Here is a 19,551-nt window from a genome sequence, read left to right as displayed (position 1 = left end):
AGGGTGGTTTTGCTGAAAACAACTATAGAGAATATTTTAACCATGTTTTCCGTGACCAGGGCATTCTGGAAACTGAGACAGGGAAAGAATCATGCATCCATCCCGCCTTTCCTGTCTGGGCTATTTCAGGGTCCCTGGTTGGTTAGAGCAATACTTTTCTTTATAGGAGAACTAGAGGCCCGATGCACGGAATTCGTGCAAGAACACGCCTTCCTTCCCCCCGCTGCCGACACCAGCTGGCACCCGGGACCCGGGCTTCCCTCGCAGCCCTGGCTTCGTCCAGGTCATCCGCAAGGTCATTGGGAAGGACGCCCGGTCTAATTAGCATATTACGCTTTTATCATTATAGACGGCAGCGATAGGAAAGTAAGTGATAGAAACGGAAGTCACTGTTGCCAGCCCTTCGTGGTAAAACTATTAGATATTATAAAAGGCTAATGTTTTTTATTGGCTTGGCTTCTGGCTTTGGTTTTAGTTTAGGTTTGTTTGTGTCTTTTTTTTTTTTTTTTAACCTGAAAAAAAAAATGATTTGCATGTGTACCAGACAAACATGAACACATTGGCATGTAACTTTGAAGAGTCTGGGCCCTGGGCAGCAGAGGATGACACGTCAAAGGCATAGCCTGCCCTCAGGGTCTGAAATCTTGGTGTTTCCGTGGCGGGTCTAGCTCTCCAGACCCCCTTCTCCACTGGGATGAGCCAAGGCCCTTTGAAATAGATTTCCCTTTCCTGGCGTGGCAGCAGCAATACTGCCTTCTGCCATTTGGTGGCGCCAACGCAACACCGAGGAGGCCTTCGGAGCTGCTGACGGGGTGTGACATCACCCACCAGCGCTCTCGCAGGTCGCCAGGCCAGTGGTCAGCAAACTCATCAGTCCACAGAGCCAAATATCAACAGCTGGACGATGGACATTTCTTTGGAGAGCCACATTGTTTAGACGTAAACTTCTTTGAACGCCACTTCTTCAACATAGACTCGCCCAGGCCGTGGTGTTTTGTGGAAGAGCCAGCCTCCAGGAGCCAAAGAGCCACCGCATGTGGCTCGAGAGCCGGAGTTTGCCAACTGCTCGGCTAAGGCGATCGCTCTAAGGATTCCTTGTTGTGCTTTTCTATTTATCTTCAAACGCACTTCACAGACTATATGTCAGAGAGCACTTAGGTCTTTTTTTAAAAAATATATTTCATTGATATTTTACAGAGAGGAAGGGAGAGGGATAGAGAATTAGAAACATCCATGAGAGAGAAACATCCATCAGCTGCCTCCTGCACACCCCCTACTGGGGATGTGCCGGCAACCAAGGTGCTTGCCCTTGACCGGAATCGAACCCGGGACCTTTCAGTCCGCAGGCCGATGCTCTATCCACTGAGCCACACCGGTTTTGGCTGCGCTTAGGCCTTGAGGTGTGACTTGCATTATTAAAATTTTTTTTTAGTTAATCCTCACCCGTGGATATTTTCCCATTGAATTTTAGACAGAGTAGAAGGTAGGTGGGGAGAGACAGAGAGAGAGAGAAACATCCAGGTGAGAGAGACACATCCTGGAGGGGATTGAGCCTGCAACAGAGGCCCGTGCCCTCGGGGCGGGAATCGAACCCGGGACCTTTCAATCCTCAGGCGGGTGCTCTATCCACTGAGCCAAACCGGCCAGGGAGTGACCTGCATTTCTGATCAGGGCCTGGGTGGAATCTCCCCCAGACACTCCCTTCTGAGTGTGAGTCAGGGAGCCCGGGCCTCCCCCACGTCACCCAAGAGAGCAGTGAGGGCCACAGACGTCAGCACCGACAGAGGCTGGGCACGGCCCGGGGGGCAGGCGGGGGGCGGGGGGGTGGACTGCCCCACTCTGTGAGCCCGAGGCACGGCCTCTCAGCGTCTGCACTGAGACAGGAGGGGGTGCCCTGCCCTCCTGGCCCACCTGAGCCTGGGCCTCTCCCTTCCTCTGTGGAAAATCAATTTAAAAAATATATATATACATATATATATATATATATATATAATATATATATATATGTATATATATATTTTTTAAGTGGAGTCTTTATTATTCTGGCAGACTAAAACACACACATTCTCTCTCTCTCTTTCCCTCTCTCTCTCTTCCTCTCTTCCTCTCTCTCTCTCTCTCTCTCTCTCTCTCTCTCTCTCCTCTCTTTCTCTCTCTCCCTCTCTCTCCCTCTCTCTCTTCCTCTCTCCCTCTCTCTCCCTCTCTCTACCTCTCCCTCTCCCTCTCTCCCTCTCCCTCCCTCTCTCTACCTCTCCCTCTCCCTGTCCCTCTCTCCCTCCCTCCCTCCCTCCCTCTCTCTCCTCCCTCCTCCTCTCTCTCTCTCCTCTCTCTCTCTCTCTCTCTCTCTCTCTCTCACACACACACACACACACACACACACACACACTCCACTGGCCCCCACCCAGGCAGCTCTGGGTGATCCCCGCTGCTTCTGACTCACCCGCTGCCTCGGGGCCCGGCTCACCCGGAAGGTTCCTGGTGACGGGGGAGGCCCTGAGAGTGTGAGTCTGGGCCGGGGGTCCCCCCGAGCCGCCCTGTGGGGTCACAGGGCCGGAGGAAGACGAGAGGCCGCCCTGTGAGGGACTCCGAGAAGCTGGGAGCCTGTTTGTCGGCTGGTGCAGGTGTGAGACCGGGACGGCCCGGTGGTGGCGACAATCATTGCTCATTGCGGGCAGCTGCGGAGGCACCGAGCGGCTCCAGAGGCTCCGCCTGTGCCGGTGGGCACCGAGGCCTGGAAAGCGGGTGGACCCACTGCCAATCCGGCCGCAGGGCAGAGGGGGCCGCAGGCTGCAGGCTGCGGGCTGTGGGCTCAGGCGAGACTGTCCGGGGTAAATCTGAAGGCTCCTCGCCCCAGGCTGCCTGGCGTTTGGCATTTGGTTGTCCCGATAGGGCTGGTCTGCCCAGGGCTTTGTTCCTAGAGGCCTGGGGAGGGGAAGCCCGGCCACCTGCCTGGAGGAGGCACATCCCCCCAGGGAGGAGGGCCTCCCAGGAGCCGGGCCGGCCTCTGAGCGTTCCCGGCGGCTCGGCCACACTGGACAGGGGACCAGCTTGCCCCCCAGGGCCCAGAGCCCAAAGGAAGGCAGGTGAGCCCGAATGAGGCAAACGAGCAGCTCCCAGGGAGGGCTGTTCTCTCATGGGTCCTCCATTGCCCCGGAAGGAACCCTCGGAGCTAGGAATGAATGCCTGTGTCCCCGTGACATCGCAGGGTGCAGAGGGAGAGCCTGGTGGGCAGCCGTGGGACCATCCTTCGGGCAGCGTGCCCAGCCTTAGACCAGGATAAAGGATCCAATAAAAACTTAGCCAGCCGAAACCGGCTTGGCTCAGTGGATAGAGCACCGGCCTGCGGACTGAAGGGTCCCAGGTTCGATTCCGGCCAAGGGCATGTACCTTGGCTGTGGGCACATCCCCAGTAGAGGGTGTGCAGGAGGCAGCTGATTGGTGTTTCTCTCTCATCGATGTTTCTAACTTTCTACCCCTCTCCCTTCGTCTCTGTAAAAAAAAAATCAACAAAATATATTTAAAAATAAAAAGAAGAAACACACCTTTATGTGAAGCAAAGACGGGCTGAATGTGCAAATGGGCTCACCTGATTTCTCCACTGGACAGAATTAATTTGCATCGTCGATAGAACATTGTTTTGCACGGCTACGGTTACCTACCAGTTAGGGTTGTAAACTAATTCCAAAGCAATGAGAGGCCGGAATCAGATCGTCTCAGCATACTGACATCTGTGGGGAGCCGTCCCGGGCATTATAAGATGCTTAGCAGCCTCCCTGGCTTCCACACACCCCATCGAGCCCAGGAGCGTTCCCCAGGCATGGCAATAAAAAACGCCTCTAAACATTGCGAATGCTACATTTGCCTCCAGTTAAAAACCACTGACCTAAACAAGGCATAGTTTTCCGAGGAAACACAAATTCTTCCATATTAGTGCAGGGAAGGAGGAGGAGGAGGAGGATACACGGTTTGGCACACGCCCATTTCTCGCGTGTACACGCTGAGAATCTCGCAGTATTGTAAGGGTCCCAGGTTCCATTTTGGTCAAGGGCACGTTCCCAAGTTGCAGGCTCGACCCCCCAGGGTGGGGGCGTGCAGGAGGCAGCCGATCCATGATTCCCTCTCATCACTGATGTTTCTGAGTCTCTCTTCCTCTCCGTTCCTCCCTGAAATCAATAAGAACATACTGCCGAGCCGAAAGGGTTTGGCTCAGTGGATAGAGCGTCGGCCTGCGGACTGAAGGGTCCCAGGTTCGATTCCGGCCAAGGGCATGTACCTTGGTGCGGGCACATCCCTAGTGTGGGAGTGTGCAGGAGGCAGCTGATCGATGTTTCTCTCCCATGGAGATTTCTAACTCTCTATCCCTCTCCCTCCTTCTCTGTAAAAAAATAAAGTCAATAAAAAATATTTAAAAAAAAAAAAAAGAATATATTGCCAAAACCGGTTTGGCTCAGTGGTAGAGCGTCAGCCTGCAGACTGAAAGATCCCAGGTTCAATCTAGTCAAGGGCATGGACCTTGGTTGTGGGCACATCCCCAGTAGAGGATGTGCAGGAGGCAGCTGATGGATGTTTTTCTCTTATCGGTGTTTCTAACTCTCTATCCCTCTTCCTCTCTGTAAAAAAATCAATTATATATATATATATATATATATATATATATATATATATATATATATATATATTTTTTTTTTTTTTTTTTAAGTTCCCTTTTTAAAAGTTTAAAAAAGAATATATTAAAAAGTTGGGGCCCAACAGATGGCAGCCAGGGCCTCCCTCCCCGATGCACTGACTCACAGGGGTGCTTCCTGCGGAGTCACCCCTTCCCGGGCGGGCCTGGGTGTGGTCCCCACCCGAGTCCCGACCCTTTCCGCCCGGAGCCCCGGGGTCCAGCAGCTGCGCTTCCGCGGGCGTCCGCTGGGGGCAGCACCGGCCCCGCAGGCCCGGAGCAGCCCCCCGGCGGCCAGGCCACACCCCGCGGGCGCAGCGGGCGCAGCGGGCGGAGCGCCTCCCGGTGAATCATCGCCGCCGGCAGCCGCAGTCCCGCTGCCCCAGTCCGGGCCCGACCGCGCCCCAGCCGCGCGCACCTCCGATCGGGACACCCACCGACCGGGACACCCCCCGGGACCCCCGATCGCCCCTCCGATCGCCCCTCCGATCGCGCCCGGCGGACCCATGGCGGGCGTGGCGGCCAGGCTGGCCCGGGACCGGGAGGCGGCCGCGGGGCTGGGCTCGCACGAGCGGGCCGTCAAGTTCCTGAACCAGGACTACGAGGCGCTGCGGGCCGAGTGCCTGGAGGCCGGGCAGCTGTTCCAGGACCCGGCCTTCCCCGCCTGCCCCGGCGCGCTGGGCTTCCAGGAGCTGGGCCCGCGCTCCGCCAAGACGCAGGGCATCGTGTGGAAGCGGCCCCCGGTAGGCGCGGGGCGGGGTCTGGGGGTGGGATCGGGGGTTGGAGGGGGCCCCAGGGCCCGGCTGGGGCGCAGAGCGAGCCCCGGAGCCACGATCTGATCCATCTGATCCATCTGATCGATCTGATCGATCTGATCGCGCGCATCCCAGGGCCCGCGGGCCCGGCCCCTCGGCCCGTTATTCGGTGCAGGCGCCGGACACCACCCCCCCAGGCGGCCCCCTACCTCCCCCGCCTGGCCGGACACCGCTCTCAGAGTCCCACTAGGAGCCCCCAGGGACTCCACAAAAAAACTGGGGTGGCAGAGGGGACTCGGGACAACTTTGATGGGACCCCAAGGGGCAGAGGGTGGGGGGAGGGGTTGGGGCAGAGGGTCCAGAGGAGGAGAGCAGGTGGGAGAGAACTTCTGCCCCCAGGAAAGTCAGTCTGTGGCCGGCCCTGCTGCTGTCCAGGGAGGGGGTGAGCCCCACCCCCCACACACACCCCCAATCCTCTGTGACTAAGGGCTGCCTCATGCAGGCAGTCCCAGTTGGGTCTAGCCAGTTTCTTGTTTATATTAACTTGCCCTGCCATTCATGCCAGTGGTGGTAAACAAGGACAGGACAGGCCGCCAAGAGCCGGGATCCTTGGGCCCAGAATCCTCCCCAAAACCTCGGGGTCCCTCCGAGCCTCTCCGAACCCCTCAGCTTGCTCCCCAGGGTCCCCGTCCTTGCTCCGGCTGGTCTAGGGGACAGCTCGACCCCTGATCTAGCTTCTATGGCTTCCCCGGCGGATTGACTCCCTGCTGGCTCAGCCCCAGCTCAGCTTCCTGCAAACCCAACCTCTGTGTTCCCCTTAGGAGACTGAGCACTCTCTCCTCGGAGCCCCACCCACCCCCTCCAACCCCCTCAGCTTCTCTGGGACCCCAGACCCCGCCGGAGGGCCGGGGGGCAGCCAGGGCATAGGAACTGCCCGGGGCCCGGACCTGAGCCCCTGAGCTCATTCCTCCGTCACCTGCTCAGTGACCCGGCCTGAGACACAACCTCTTCGCCTCCATTTCTTCATCCGAGACCGTGGTGGGCAAACCACTGCGGCTCACGAGCCACAGGCGGCTCTTTGGCCCCTGGAGGGTGGCTCTCCCACAAAATGCCAAGGCCTGGGCCGGTCTGTGTTGAAGTGACGTTAGGAGAAGTTTGCGTTTAAACAGTGTGGCTCTCCAAAGGAATGCCAGTCGTGGTGCTGTGGATGTTGGGCTCTGTGGACCGACGAGTTTGCCGACCACGAGTGGCGATGCTGGGCACGGGGGATATATTGATGCCCGCACGCTTTCCGGGCCCCACTCCCTCCCATCTCCCCGCCTCCCTGGGACCCTCCTCCCCGGTGGTCTGGAGTCCGCTCGCTCCCTTGCATTCTCATGTCCTCATATGTCTCCCCCTCCCCCCAAATCATCTCCCCTGACCCTGCTTCACAGCCCTCACCCCGGCATCTCATTCTATCACAAACCCTGCTCACTTCCTTCCTGGCTCTTTTACCGACGTTTATAAATACAATCGCCTCTATTCGCACTTTCTCTGACCTGCAGGGACCATGCATTACAGCCACCTGTATATCCTCTGCCAGTGCCCAGCAGGGTCCCTTCCCTCCCACGGAATGAATGCATCCCTCCATTCATTCATTCATTCATTCGTTCATTCGTTCACCCATATTTACTGAGAACCTATTCAATGCCCGGCCCTGTCCTAAAGGCCTGGGATGCCCCTGAGCACAAAAAGACAGCGACGCTCTGTGGCTGAGTGCGTGCATGAATGAATGAATTGAATGAATGAATGAATGAACGCAGGGATGTAAACAAGCCTCCAGTGACGTCATGGTTATGAGAGTGACCCGCGGGAGACTGCATTCGCCGTGCATGGGGACAGCACTGGACAGTTTGCAAAGGGAATGTGCACACCCACTTCCGTATCCTCCCCTTTGCCCGGGAAGCACCATACACCGGGCACAGGGCACACGGCGTCTGAAGGATTCATAACTCTGTATGCCACCTGCATGCACTGCTTCCTCACAGCCTGTGTAGGCTCATGGGGGCCAGGGAAGGGATCGTTGCCAATGCCCATGGGACTCGGAGACGGGGAGACAGATCTGGGGCTGTTGGTAAGACCCAGGGCAGTGTGGCTGGTGTGTCCCCATCCAGCGGGCAGAGAGGGAGAAGGAGAGGAGAGGATGAGAAGGGAGGGATTCCAGCGGGGAGTCTGAGGGGAAGCCATGGAAGCTGGATCAGGGAGCGAGCTGTCCCCAGGCCGGCTGGAGCAGAGGACGGGGACCCCGGGGGAGCAAGCTGAGGGGCTCGGAGGGACCCCGAGGTTTTTGGGGAGGATTCTGGGCCCAAGGATTCCGGTTCTTGGCGGCCTGTCCTGTCCTTGTTTACCGGCAGCATGAATGGGAGAGCAGGTTAAAATAAATAAGAGAAACTGGCTACACCCAGCCGGGACCGCAGGAGCGGTGGAGACGTGGAAAGGTTAGGTGTTTGCTCACGCAGGTGTCCGGGGGGGAGCCAGGGCTGTGCCCGGCCTGTGGGCGTTTGCAGCCCGCAGCCCACAGCCCACAGCAGCCCCTTCTCCCTCTGTCCTGCCGGGGCCGGGGTCAGGCCGGGAAACAGACGGTGTCCACTGGACTGGGGCCTCAGCGAGTCATTGGTGACTTAGAGCAGTGCGGTGGGACAGACTTCCATCCGGGCAGATAGGGGGCGCCAGAGCGAGCGCCGGGAACCAAGGAGGGGTCTCCTCCGTTCGAAGTGGGAAGGAGAGTGGGGGCTGGGGCTCCAGGGGCTGTTGTTTTATTTAGATGAGCAAACTGGCCTGGGAGCTCAGCCTCAAACCTGCATGGCCATCCTCCAAGATCAGTGATTGTCACCAACGTCTTCAGTAATCATAGTAATAATAACCCTACTTTAGGGGTGTCGAACTCAATCAGAGAAGGGGCCAAAATCTAAAATCCAGCCTAAATCGCGGGCCGAGTGGTTTACTGAACAGTCATAAACTGCCATTGTGATGGAAACGCAGCGGAGTGCAGTGATGACAGCGCGGTGCGGGCCACATTGCAAGGCCTGGCGGGACGGATTTGGCCCGCGGGCCTTGTGTTTGACACATGTGCCCTACATAATAAAAGGCTAATATGCAAATGACAGAACCGCGGAAAGACCGGTTGCTATGACACGTCCTGACCACCAGGGGGACACATGTGCTGTCCCCTGGTGGTCAGTTCCCCACAACAGCAGCTGGACATCCCCCAAGGGGTCCCAGACCATGAGAGGGTACAGGCCGGGCTGAGGGACACCCCCCCCCACACACACACACACCCCCCAATGTTGTGCGATAATCATAATAACGTTTATAGTGTTTACCAGGGCACGTCTACCCAGTTACCTCCTTTAACCCTCCTAATAACCCTAAGTGGCAGGTACGCCTGTCACCACCATGCCCATTTGGCAGATGAGGAAACTGAGGCTGAGAGAGAAGTGCCTTGCAGGGTCATAGAACCCATATGAGAAGTGGCGGAGCCAAGACTCAAACCCAGGGCGTCTGAGGCCCAAGCCCACGCCCCCGGCCCCTCTCCCCGGATGGTGACGCCCACGTTTCACCGCACGCCCTCCGTGCCGGGTGCACGGTTTTCGGTCTGATGAAACGTCTCTGAACTCTGCCTCCCTTGAGAGGCCGCCAGCGATGAAGGCGCGTTGCAGAGACTTCATGGAAAAATCCTCCTGGCGTCAGAGCTTGGCATTTGCAGGATTGTCAATCCGGTGCCCAGGCTCCTGGTCCCTCCGTCCGCCGCCTAAGTGCCCGGCTGGCAGGCCTCGCCTCCCCACTGTCCCATCCTCTGCCGGACAGACGCCCTGAGCAGGGAAAGGGACAGTGCGGAGGCCCGAGGGGGACATGCCAGGCCGGGCTGTGGCTCTGGGGTGGACGGGCCGGCTCCGGGCCTCGCCCAGGAAACGCTCTGCTCGCCAGAGAGGGGCTCCTTGAGGGTGCGGGGTGGAGCTCCGAGCAGGTGGCCCTGGGGTGGGCGGGCCGAGAAGCCCAGATCAATGCTGCCTCTCCCCCACCCCAGTTCCTCTGTGGCTTTGGGTGTGGCCCTGCAGAATCAGGAAGCACCCAGAGGGCTGCCTGGCCCACGGTGGCTTCTCCCAGGCGACTCGGGGGGCCACCCTAAGGCTTTCACAGCCTTAGGGGTCTGTGGCTAAAAATGCTCACCCAGCCCTGACCGGGGTGGCTCAGTGGATAGAGCCTTGGCCTGCGGACTGGAGGGTCCCAGGTTCGATTCCGGTCAAGGGCATGCACCTTGGTTGCGGGCACATCCCCAATAGGGGGTGTGCAGGAGGCAGCTGGTCGATGTTTTTCTCTCATCGATGTTTCTAGCTCTCTATCCCTCTCCTTTCCTCTCTAAAAACTCAATAATATATATAAAAGAACACTGGGACTTGTTTTTAAAAAATGCTAATCCGCCAAAACCGGTGTTGCTCAGTGGATAGAGCATCGGCCTGCAGACTCAAGGGTCCCGGGTTCAATTCCGGTCAAGGGCATGGACCTTGGTTGCCGGTACATCCCCAGTGGGGGGGGAGGGGGGTGTGTGCAGGAGGCAGCTGGTCGATGTTTCTCTCTCATCGATGTTTCTAGCTCTCTATCAGCCTCTCCCTTCCTCTCTGTGAAAAAATCAATAAATGCTAATCCGTTAGCAGCAGCAGGGGAGCCAGGAGTAAGGTCACCTCCAGCCCATGCACCTGTGACGGGTGAGCAGTGTCACCTCAGAGTCTAGACAAGGTCACCTTGGCCATGCTGCTTACCTCCCCCCCGCCCCCCGTGTCCTCCCCGGGGGGGACAGCACCCCGCATGCCCGGGGCTGACACACAGCCGGTTTGTGATACCGGGCCGCTCCCAGCACCACGGCCCATGGACGGATCCAGAAAGCCAGACACACACAGGCTGGGGCCCCCCGGCCTGCAGAGGAGGGTGCAGGGGGGCCCTCGGCAGTTCGGAGGGCTCAGCAGTGGCTCCCCTTCCCAGCCCAGGTGTCTCCCGCCGCCCACCGGGGTCAGGAGAGGACCCCATGGCAGTCCGGCTGCAGCCACGGGGTGGAGGGATGAGGGGGGATGGGGTGCAATGCGCCCCCTGGGAACCGAGGGCCCGGTGGGCTGACGGCACTTTGTGGGTCTCGCCCCCAGGAGATCTGCGATGACCCCCAGTTTATTGTGGGCGGAGCCACGCGCACAGACATCTGCCAAGGAGCCCTGGGTAAGTGGCGGCCCCCGAGCGGCCTTGGGGTCTCGTCTGCACTTCGGGGGGTGGGGAAGGCAGGTCTTGGGCTTCTCTCCCTTCGCAAGCAGCTGGCCCACTCCCATTTCCGGGAGCTTCCCGGATTTCGTGCCCCGTGAGGGCCTCGTGTTCAGGCCCCCAGTGTCCCCTGCACGGGGCTGGGTGTGGAGGTCTCACAGGATGACCTCCCCCTCGAGGTCTCTGCACCCCCAACCCCATGGTCTCTGCACCCCCTGGGGCCAGTCCTACCCGGCCCCAGGGGGAAGGATTCCCCAGGCCAGTGCCAGCGCCGAGCCCCCAGCGTCTTGGGGTGCAGGGACGGGGGCTGGGGTGCAGGGACAGGGACGGTAGCTCAGGGTGCAGGGACAGGGACGGTAGCTCAGGGTGCAGGGACAGGGACGGGGGCTGGAGTGCAGGGACAGGGACGGGGGCTGGGGTGCAGGGACAGGGACGGTGACTCGGGGTACAGGGACAGGGACGGTAGCTCGGGGTGCAGGGACAGGGACGGGGGCTGGGGTGCAGGGACAGGGACGGGGGCTGGGGTGCAGGGACAGGGACGGTGACTCGGGGTGCAGGGACAGGGACGGGGGCTGGGGTGCAGGGACAGGGACGGTAGCTCAGGGTGCAGGGACAGGGACGGTAGCTCAGGGTGCAGGGACAGGGACGGGGGCTGGAGTGCAGGGACAGGGACGGGGGCTGGGGTGCAGGAAGGGGACGGGGGCTGGGGTGCAGGGACAGGGATGGGGGCTGGGGTGCAGGGACGGGGACTCAGGGTGCAGGGACAGGGACAGGGGCTGGGGTGCAGGGACGGGGACTCGGGGTGCAGGAAGGGGAAACCCTGGTGGCTGCTCCCCGCGGGAGGAAGTGAGCGTAGCTGGCTTCTCGGTGTTTGCAAGATGAGTCAGTCGCCCCGGCATCACAACAGAGCGATGCAGCGCCAGCCGCAGCCAGGGGCCGAACGCCCCGCTCCTCCGGGTGGGACCCCCAGGTCGGAGGCCGCACCCCAGGCGGACTGCTCTCGGGGTGCAGAGCCCGCTGGGGTGGGGCTGGAGCTCTGCGCCTGTGCAGGGAGCTCCCCGGCTTCTATGAAGAAGTGGCCCAGGAGAAACCCGGGGACCAGTCTTTAAGATCCTCACAGACTCCGCCCTCCATTGTTCTGACTCATCATAAACCCAGGCCCCTGGTCGCCGGAGCATCCGTCCTGTTTACTCTGATAAACAGAAACTTTACTTCCTCGCCGAAACCGGTGCGGCTCAGTGGATAGAGCGTCGGCCTGCGGACTGAAAGGTCCCAGGTTCGATTCCGGTCAAGGGCATGGACCTTGGTTGTGGGCACATCCCCGGTAGGGGGCGTGCAGGAGGCAGCTGATCGATGTCTCTTTCTCATCGATGTTTCTAACTCTCTATCTCTCTCCCTTCCTCTCTGTAAAAAAATAACAAATTAAAAGATTCTCATAGACTAAGGTGACCAGACGTCCAACTTTTGGCGGGAAACTTATCCTAGACTCCGCCCTCCATTGTTCCCGCTCGTCATAACCCCGGGCCCCTGGTCACCGGGGCATCCGTCCTGTTTACTCTGATAAACAGAAACCTTGCTTCCTGCCACCGCCTCCCGCTGGCTGCCCAGAGGAGGCCAGGAGTGGGGGACCTCTCTTTTCTCTGCCGAGGGCCGCTGGGATATTTATACCATCCCTGTCGGGCCACACAGCACCATCAGCTCACACAGGAGCCCGCTGGGTTTGGCCAGACGACATTCCATTAACTCGCCCCGGATGCCTTGGCGGGGCTGGACCGAAGGATTGCTTGGGCCCTGCCTGGCCCTCGGGCCGGAGGTTCCCCACCCCGGAGCTGCTGCGAGTCCATCAGTAACAACCCTGGCCATCTCGAATGGCACCTCCTTTCGGCGCCTGCCAAGAGGCTCTGATACTCGGAGGAATAAGAGCTGATGTTTACTGAGGGCCTACTGTGCGCCAGACTCCGCGCTGTGGGAACAGGACGCTAAGGTGGTGGCCTGCTGACAGCTGACCCTCGCACAACACAGATTTACACGTACGCACAGATAACTGTTTTCCATGAATAGGCCCAGGACTATACACGTATCTTCTCTTCCTTCTGACTTTTTATTTAGTAACATCTTATTTTCTCCATCTTACTGGATGGTAAGAATCCGGTACATAAGGCGCATCACAGACAAAATAGCAGTTACTAGACTGTGTTACTGTGTTGTGCGATCAGTAAACTATCAAATAGCTTCATTTTGGGGGGAGGAGTCAAAGTTATTTATACACAGATTTTGCAACAGCGCAGGGGCCAGTGTCCCTAACACCCCCGAGCTGTTGGAGGGTCAGCTGTGTGCCCATTTCACAGGTGAGAACACTGAGGCCCCAGGCATCACTCGCTATGGGCCCTGGCACCGCCGAGCCTGTGTGTTTAACCCGGAGTGAGATTCCATGGAGGAGCCTGGGAAGGGAGGGAGGGTGGCGGTGAATCACGGGGTGGGCACACCCTGGGGCGGGGGCAGGGCGGGGGGTGGGGGGGAGGTCTGCTCAGAGGAATGCTTTCAAGGAGACCGGTGACCAGGGCGGAGGGCTGGGCCTGCAGAGCCCAGTTGTGGGAGCTCAGCTTCTCAGATTCCTGAGATGCCAGACACATTCCCAGCTGAGATAACACACACACCTCCACTCCCGTCCCACCCACAGGAGATGGAAGCGCGGGGTCCCGGGCACCTCTGGGAGGCGGGCGGGGGGGAGAGACAAAGAAATATACGAGGAGGCGAATGGGAAGGGAGCAGAGGCACACGCTTCCGTGTTAAGCACTGAATTTGGAAAGGTTTAAAGCACTGGTCCTCAACCTTTTTTAATGCCGAGACCCTTTATTTATTTATTTATTTCTGCCGAGACCCTTTAATAACTGTCATTCTGCTACTGTTGTGAATCGTAATGTGAATATCTGTGTGTTCCAATGGTCTCAGGCGACCCTGCTCGTGGTTCTCAACCTGTGGGTCCCGATAGGAGCCGCTGCAGAGCCTAAGACCACGGGAAAACACAGATATTTACATGACAATGCATTAACAGTAGCAACATGACAGTCTTGAAATAGCAACGAAAATAATCTTATGGTCGGGGGTCACCACTACAGGAGGAGCTGTATGAAAGGGCCGCGGCCTTAGGAAGATTGAGAACCACTGGTTTAAAAGCCATTTTTAAAAAAATATATTTTATTGACTTTTTTTTTTTACAGAGAAGAAGGGAGAGGGACAGAGAGCTAGAAACACCGATGAGAGAGAAACATCGACCAGCTGCCTCCTGCACACACACACCACCCCCCCCTACTGGCGATGTGGCCGCAACCAAGGTCCATGCCCTTGACCGGAATCAAACCTGGGACCCTCCCGTCCGCAGGCCGATGCTCTATCCACTGAGCCAAACCGGTTTCGGCTAAAGTCATTTTTAAATTATTTTTAATGATCATTTTTTTAAAAAAATCCTTTCCTAATAGGTATCTTGTTAAAATCTGCAGACTATTGATGCATCATTCATGGGTTGATTTCTTGTATGTGCCCTGGCCAGGGATCCACCCCCCTCTCCCCCCAACCTTGGTGTTGGCGAGAGGACACGCCCACCTGCTGTTAGAGAACAGTTTTAAAGGCACAGAAAAGGGGAGCCCGTCATATGGGGGACTCCAGCCGCCCCACCCCCTGCCCCCTCTCTCTTACCCTCTCGCATCAGCGCGGTGCGTTCCTGACTTACGTTAACGGACGGACGGGGCTACGCGACCGTTAGCTGAAGTGCATGATGGGAGGGTGCACACGTCAGGGCGGCTGAGACGTCCTTGGTTTCGCCCAATGTCCTGTCTCCGTCTGTCTCCGTCCCGCAGTCCCGTCCGCCTGCTGCTCCTGCCGCCTCAGGCTCCTCTGGGCCGGGGCCGAGTCTGGACTCTGGTCTTTGGTGACCTGGACACTTCGGAGGAGGACTTGGCCAGGAATTTTTGCAGGATGCCCCTCCAATGGAGTTTGCAGGGCTCTTTAAGAGAAAATAGTGCATGTAGTTTTGTTTTTGTTTTTGTTTTTGTTTTTAAAAAAAGGACCAGGCTGGCCGGGACTGGTTTGGCTCAGTGGATAGAGCATCGGCCTGTGGGACTGAAAGGTCCCGGGTTCGATTCCGGTCAGGGGCATGTACCTTGGTTGCGGGCACATCCCCAGTGGGGGGTGTGCAGGAGGCAGCTGGTTGATGTTTCTCTCTCATCGATGTTTCTAACTCTCTGTCCCTCTCAATTCCTCTCTGTGTAAAATCAATAAAATATATTTTAAAAAATAAAATAAAATAAAAATAAATAAAAAAGGACCAGGCTGGCCGGTGTGGCTCAGTGGTTGAGCATCGACCTGTGAACCAGGAGGTCAGGGTTCAATTCCCAGACAGGCCATGTGCCCGGGGTTGTGGGCTCGGTCCCCAGTAGGGGGTGTGCAGGAGGCAGCTGATCCATGATTCTCTCTCATCATTGCTGTTTCTGTCTTTCTCTTCCTCTCCCTTCCTCTCTGAAATCAATAAGGATATATTTTTTTAAAAAGGACTAGAACAGTGTTGGCTGGTGTGATGGAGACAGTAAATGCATTCTTCTCTCTTGAAAGCAGTTTCCTCCCCGCCCATCCACCCCTCACCCAGCCCCCCCCCCCAGCCTCCCCCAGCTGCCCCTCCCACTGGAGCAGATGCCGCCTCCATGAGTCACCACTTCCTCTGGCCTCTCTCCGGCTGAAGCGTTCTCTCTCAGATTCCCTCCCCTGTGACTGCTGCCCCGCCCGCCTTCCTGCTGCATCTAGACAGTCTCCCAGCCCAGCGGTCGGCAAACTCATGAGTCCGCGGAGCCAAATAGCAACAGCACAGGGACTGACATGTCTTTGGAGAGCCGGCTTTTTTAAACGTAAACTTCTTCGAACGCCACTTCTTCAACACAGACTCGCCCAGGCCGTGGCGTTTTGTGGAAGAGCCACCTTCAAAGGGCCAAAGAGCCGCCTGTGGCTCTCGAGCCGCGCTTTGCTGACCACTGTTTAGGACCTAAACAGGGCAGGGGTGAATCTCAAACCCTAACGACCCCAGGCCAGGGTCACCGTCGTCTCCTGTGGGGTCTGCGAGGCCCGGACTGGAGGGGGGTAAGGGAGGGCGTGGGTTGGACTGCCTGGCAGGCAGGTGCCGACCGCTGGAGTCCCTGCAGCTTAAAGCTCTGGCTTCAGCCAAAACCGGTGTGGCTCAGTGGATAGAGCGTCGGCCTGCGGACTGAAAGGTCCCAGGTTCGATTCCAGTCAAGGGCATGGACCTTGGTTGTGGACACATCCCCAGTAGGGGGTGTGCAGGAGGCAACTAACTGATCTATGATTCTCTCTCATCGATGTTTTCTAACGCTCTATCCCTCTCCCTTCCTCTCTGTAAAAAATCAATAAAAATATATTTTAAAAAAAAAGAGAGAAAAGGAAGGAAGGAAGGAAAGAAGGGGGAAGGAAAGAAAGAAAGAAGGAAGGAAGGAAGGGGGAAGGAAAGAAAGAAAGAAAGAAGAGAAGGAAAGAAGGAAGAAGAAGAAAGAAGGAAAGAAAGAAGAAGGAAGACGGAAGCCTAACTCCGGAATTACGTTAGAATTCGGGTACGGCCCTCGCTGGACTCAGGCAGCGCTCAGCTCTTATCCAGGCAGTGGCTCTGGGGACCTCGGTCCATGGCTGTAGCTGTTCCCCCCTCGCCCAGGGCCCGGCTGCAGATGGGCAGGCAGCTGCCTGGGGGCGCCCCCAGCTGACAGTCCCCGAAGTTGCCCCCCCATCCCCCCTCCGCCTTCCCTCTCTGGCCTTGGGGGCCGGCAGGGAAAGGGGCACGTGGTTGGCATCTGTGAGCAGCCGCCATGCCACCGGGATGGGATGTGAGGCGGGCACCCCCTCCCTCCTCAGCCGCTGGTGTAAATGTGTCATGATTGTGTGTGTATGTGTGTGGGGGGGGGATTCCGGCTCGGGGTCCCCGCTCCTGGGCCGCTGCCAGGCGTGACTCAACCAAGGAAGGGACGGCCCCCGTGACTCACCAGCCGCCGTCCGTCACACAGGCCTGGGCTCCGGCGGGGCGGGCACTTCCTCTGGAGCGTCCAGGGGTGGCCCCGGCTTCGCAGGACTTCTGTCCCCCGCCTCCCAAAGCTGAGGCTCTGGGGGGCCCCCCCGGCCTCCCTCCCTGGGGGTCGGCGGTTCCTGCAGGCAGAGTGTCAGGTCTGCAGACCCCAGGGTCTCAGGAAGGGCCCTCTGAGCCAGAAGCAGCACCGCTATCTGGCCCGGTGGTTACCGATCGATCGAGCTGTCCCATGGCCCGCAAGGAACAAGGCCCTAAGGCCGAGGTCGGCTAACGGCGGCTGGAGAACCACACGCGGCTCCCGGGCCCCTGGAGGGCGGCTCTTCCACAAAAGGCCACGGCCTGGGCGAGTCTGTGTTGAAGGAGTGGCGTTAGAAGACGTTTACGTTTAAAAAAAAAATGTGGCTCTCCCCGCCGAAACCGGTGTGGCTCAGTGGTAGAGCGTCGGTCTGTGGACCGAAAGGTCCCAGGTTCGATTCCGGTCAAGGGCATGTACGTTGGTTGCGGGCACATCCCCAGTAAGGGGTGTGCAAGAGGCAGCTGGTCGGTGTTTCTCTCTCAGCGACATGTCTAGCTCTCTATCCCTCTCCCTACCTCTCTGTAAAAAATCAATAAAACATATTAAACAATGTGGCTCTCCAGAGAGATGTCCATCGTGGTCCTGTGGATACTTGGCTCTGCGGACGGATGGAGGGAGGTTTGGATTTGGAGGGGCCGTCCCTCGGCCACAGGAGCAAAATGGCCTCAGTGGTCTCTGCAGGTGGCCAGGGGTGGGCCAGGGCGGCCCCTTCCCTGGCTGTTGGACAAATGACAAGTTAACGCACAAACACTCTCTGCCTTGGGCCCCAACACGGGGAGATTCTGCAGCAAAAGCCCCAGGCCCAGGCAGCTGGAGAGACTGGGGATTGGCTGCCTCCCCCCCAGGGCCCCCTGCCTGGCCTCAGGGAGGGGCACAGCCCAGGAGGAGACCTCAGAGCCAGCCTCACCCCAGGGGCCGGCTCTCAGGCTCCCTGGCCCGGCCCTGGGGGGAGGGAAGTGAAGGGGGGTGGGGGGACTGTCCGCAGTCCCCAGTGAGGTTCCCTCAGGCCTGGGCCTGGGATAGGGTTGCACCCCGTGTTGAGATCCGTTCCTTTGTGTGGACAACTCATCCGTTGTCATCCTCTGTGTTGACTCATTATGGACACGCCTCTTCCCTTCTCAATTGTGAGACAGGCGCCTTGGGCCTCAGCAGGCCACAGCCCTTCTGTGGCTCCTCCCCCCCCCCCACCCCATTCCCACCCCACCCCTCCCCAGGCATCAGGAGCACACACTCCCGGGACCCAGCGGCCAAAAATGGCCCGTGTGGCACCTCCTGGGGTCTCGGTTTTCTCCCCAATGAGATGAGAGAGAGAAAGGGAGCCACACCTGGAGACACCCAGAAATGCTTGCCGTGTTTCCCCGCAGCTCAGTGCCCGCTGAGAGGCTCCTGGACGAGGGAGAGCCAGGCCCGTGGCCCCCGGGGAGCAGGGGGTACAGGCAGGGTGACCCCACGGGGCTGGCTGCAGGGACACACCGGGCAAAGGGGACTGAGAGGGCCGAAACCGGTGTGTCTCAGTGGATAGACGTCGGCCTGCAGACAGGAAGGTCCCAGGTTCGATTCCGGTCAAGGGCATGTACCTTGGTTGCGAGCACATCCCCAGTAGGGGGTGTGCAAGAGGCAGCTGATCGATGATTCTCTCCCATCGATGTTTCTAATTCTCTATCCCTCTCCCTTCCTCTCTGTGAAAAAAATCAATAGAATATATTTTTTAAAATAAATAAATAAAATAAAATATATATTTAAGGTAGATGATGTTAAAAGTGTGTAGATACTGTATTTTCCAGCTTATAAGACGTCCTCCTAATTTTACAGTTAAAAAATAGGTTTAAGCCTATATTTGCTGTATAAGACTACCCCCCACTTCAAAGAAAAGACTTACTTTGCCGTCAAGATCTGCAGGTAATTTTTGTGCAATTTTGGTCTTTTGCCCCCGATTTTCGGTTGACTTCTTTTCGTTTCAAAGGTCGTCTTATACGCCGGAAAATACAATCCCAGAAAATACGGTAAATATGATCCCAGTTAGAATTTAGCCCTGGAACACAATGAGCTATAACTTGATTCTCCCCCCACCCCCCCCCCCAAAGTGCCTACCCAGCTGTCCCAGTTGTGTGTGTGAATCATCTGTCTTTCCTCATTCCGGCGGGGGGAGCTGTTTCTGGGCCTCCAGTTTGGGCCGCTCACCTGTGTCCTGTTTTAATCCCTCCGGGTTTGCATGTTCTGAGTATCTGACAGGCAGACGCCCTTGCCTTTGAGAATTTTTCTGGCAATGCTTTATGTTTTGTTTTCTCCTATTTATAAACGTTAGGATCAACTGAGTTCCAAATTTAAAATTAAAAAAAATTCCTCTTGCCGTTTTTATTGGGATTGCATTACATTTAGAGGCTGACTTAAGAGGAAGTGGCATTTTTACGATGTTGACTCTAGCAGAGGGCCTGGGCCACTTTTTTCTTTTTTAAGATCTATTTTATTGATTTTTTTACAGAGAGGAAGGGAGAGGGATAGAGAGTTAGAAACATCGATGAGAGAGAAACATCCATCAGCTGCCTCCTGCACACCCCCTACTGGGGATGTGCCCGAAAACATGGTACATGCCCTTGACCGGAATCGAACCTGGGACCCTTCAGTCCGCAGGCCAACGCTCTATCCACTGAGCCACACCGGCCAGGGCTGGGCCATTTTTTAAGGGGGTAAATGA

At 57.6% G+C, this 19,551-nt stretch overlaps 1 protein-coding gene across 1 annotated transcript in view; it reads left to right on the top strand.

Moving 5' to 3' along the window:
- The first annotated feature begins 5,029 nt into the window (after positions 1–5,029).
- The window catches only part of CAPN2 (calpain 2), a 36,056-nt gene continuing 21,534 nt past the window's right edge, over positions 5,030–19,551 (top strand). The window contains exons 1-2 of the mRNA XM_036453429.2: positions 5,030–5,406; positions 10,596–10,665. Coding sequence (XP_036309322.1) covers positions 5,170–5,406; positions 10,596–10,665 — 307 coding nt within the window. The 5' untranslated portion in view covers positions 5,030–5,169. The remainder of the gene's footprint in view (positions 5,407–10,595; positions 10,666–19,551) is intronic.

This window comes from Pipistrellus kuhlii, unplaced genomic scaffold, assembly GCF_014108245.1.
Source record: "Pipistrellus kuhlii isolate mPipKuh1 unplaced genomic scaffold, mPipKuh1.p scaffold_m20_p_25, whole genome shotgun sequence".
In the NCBI taxonomy this organism is placed as follows: Eukaryota; Metazoa; Chordata; class Mammalia; order Chiroptera; family Vespertilionidae; genus Pipistrellus; species Pipistrellus kuhlii.
Note: the sequence above shows the minus strand (reverse complement) of the source record. Positions and strands in the feature narration are given on the sequence as shown.